Source organism: Stegastes partitus, unplaced genomic scaffold (assembly GCF_000690725.1).
Source record: "Stegastes partitus isolate 25-593 unplaced genomic scaffold, Stegastes_partitus-1.0.2 Scaffold1033, whole genome shotgun sequence".
Classification (NCBI taxonomy): domain Eukaryota; kingdom Metazoa; phylum Chordata; class Actinopteri; family Pomacentridae; genus Stegastes; species Stegastes partitus.
Window position 1 is genome coordinate 292,535 of NW_007578764.1, and position 1,138 is coordinate 293,672.

A 1,138-nucleotide genomic window follows, 5' to 3' on the forward strand; every position below is an offset into this window, starting at 1 on the left:
CAGAGAGTCTGGCCGACATCAGGCGGCTCTCGGCGGCTACTGGGAGCGCTGGCCGCCGTCACAGCGGTCAAACTGGGACCTATCCTGATGAAATGACCACATATTTGGCGTTTACACCAAAACTTTCTCGCCTCAAATAATCATAAAACCACAGTTTGTGTCACAATAACAACAGTATTTACAGAAAGCCTGTGTTACCGTTGAAAGGTTTCTCCTCGGCTTTTGCCGCTGGTTGGCGCGAAATGCATTCTGGGATACTTGCTGTCTGAAGTCCACACAGTCCGGTCTGATGCAGACTCCATAATGTGGGCGGAGCCAGAACACATCCGGGCATTTCATTGGTCAGATGCCTACTTAGAATTGGGACAGAACTTGGTCTCAGACTGATGACATTTCACAAGTCCGCAAGAACGCAAGTACGGACATTGAGACACGGCTCCCATTAAAGTTGTGCAGTTGATGTAAGCGGACTTTTACCTGTGCTGGTCATACAACTGATGTTTACCTGTACAGGTGAGTAACGGTGTGGCCATTGTCCGTCCTCCTGGTCACCACGCTGAGACAGATGCTCCCTGTGGTTTCTGTGTTTTCAACACAGCGGCACTTGCCGCTCGCTACGCCCAGAGAATCTCCCATGATCCTCTGCTGCGAGTCCTGATCCTGGACTGGGATGTTCACCATGGCAACGGGACTCAGCACATGTTCGAGGACGATGATAGGTGATAAGGGGGTGAAGCTTATGTCCAAATCCTAACCCTGCAGATCGGTGAACTGATGACTGCTTGTCTCTGTCTTTAGCGTTCTGTACATCTCTCTCCATCGCTACGACGACGCCATGTTCTTCCCGTCTTCAGAGGATGCCGCCACCAACAGGGTGGGTGTGGCTAAGGGGGTGGGATTTAATGTCAACGTGGCATGGAGTGGAGGACGGATGGGCGACTCCGACTACCTCGCTGCTTTTCACCACGTTGTCATGCCGATTGCTGTCGAGGTAACAACAAAGAACAATCATTCAGTCAATCACAAACACACAGCTCAAAAAAGTAAAGGGAACACCTCAGCAACACGACGCGACTCCAAGTCAGCTACACAGCTGTGAGACCAACCTGTCCAGGTAGGAAGCAGCACTGATGGTGAA

The 1,138-nt window shown here is 51.1% G+C and overlaps 1 protein-coding gene across 1 annotated transcript in view; it reads left to right on the top strand.

Moving 5' to 3' along the window:
- Positions 1-1,138, top strand: part of hdac6 (histone deacetylase 6) — a 35,757-nt gene that overhangs the window by 20,280 nt on the left and 14,339 nt on the right. The window contains exons 17-19 of the mRNA XM_008295248.1: positions 402-412; positions 514-719; positions 799-991. Coding sequence (XP_008293470.1) covers positions 402-412; positions 514-719; positions 799-991 — 410 coding nt within the window. The remainder of the gene's footprint in view (positions 1-401; positions 413-513; positions 720-798; positions 992-1,138) is intronic.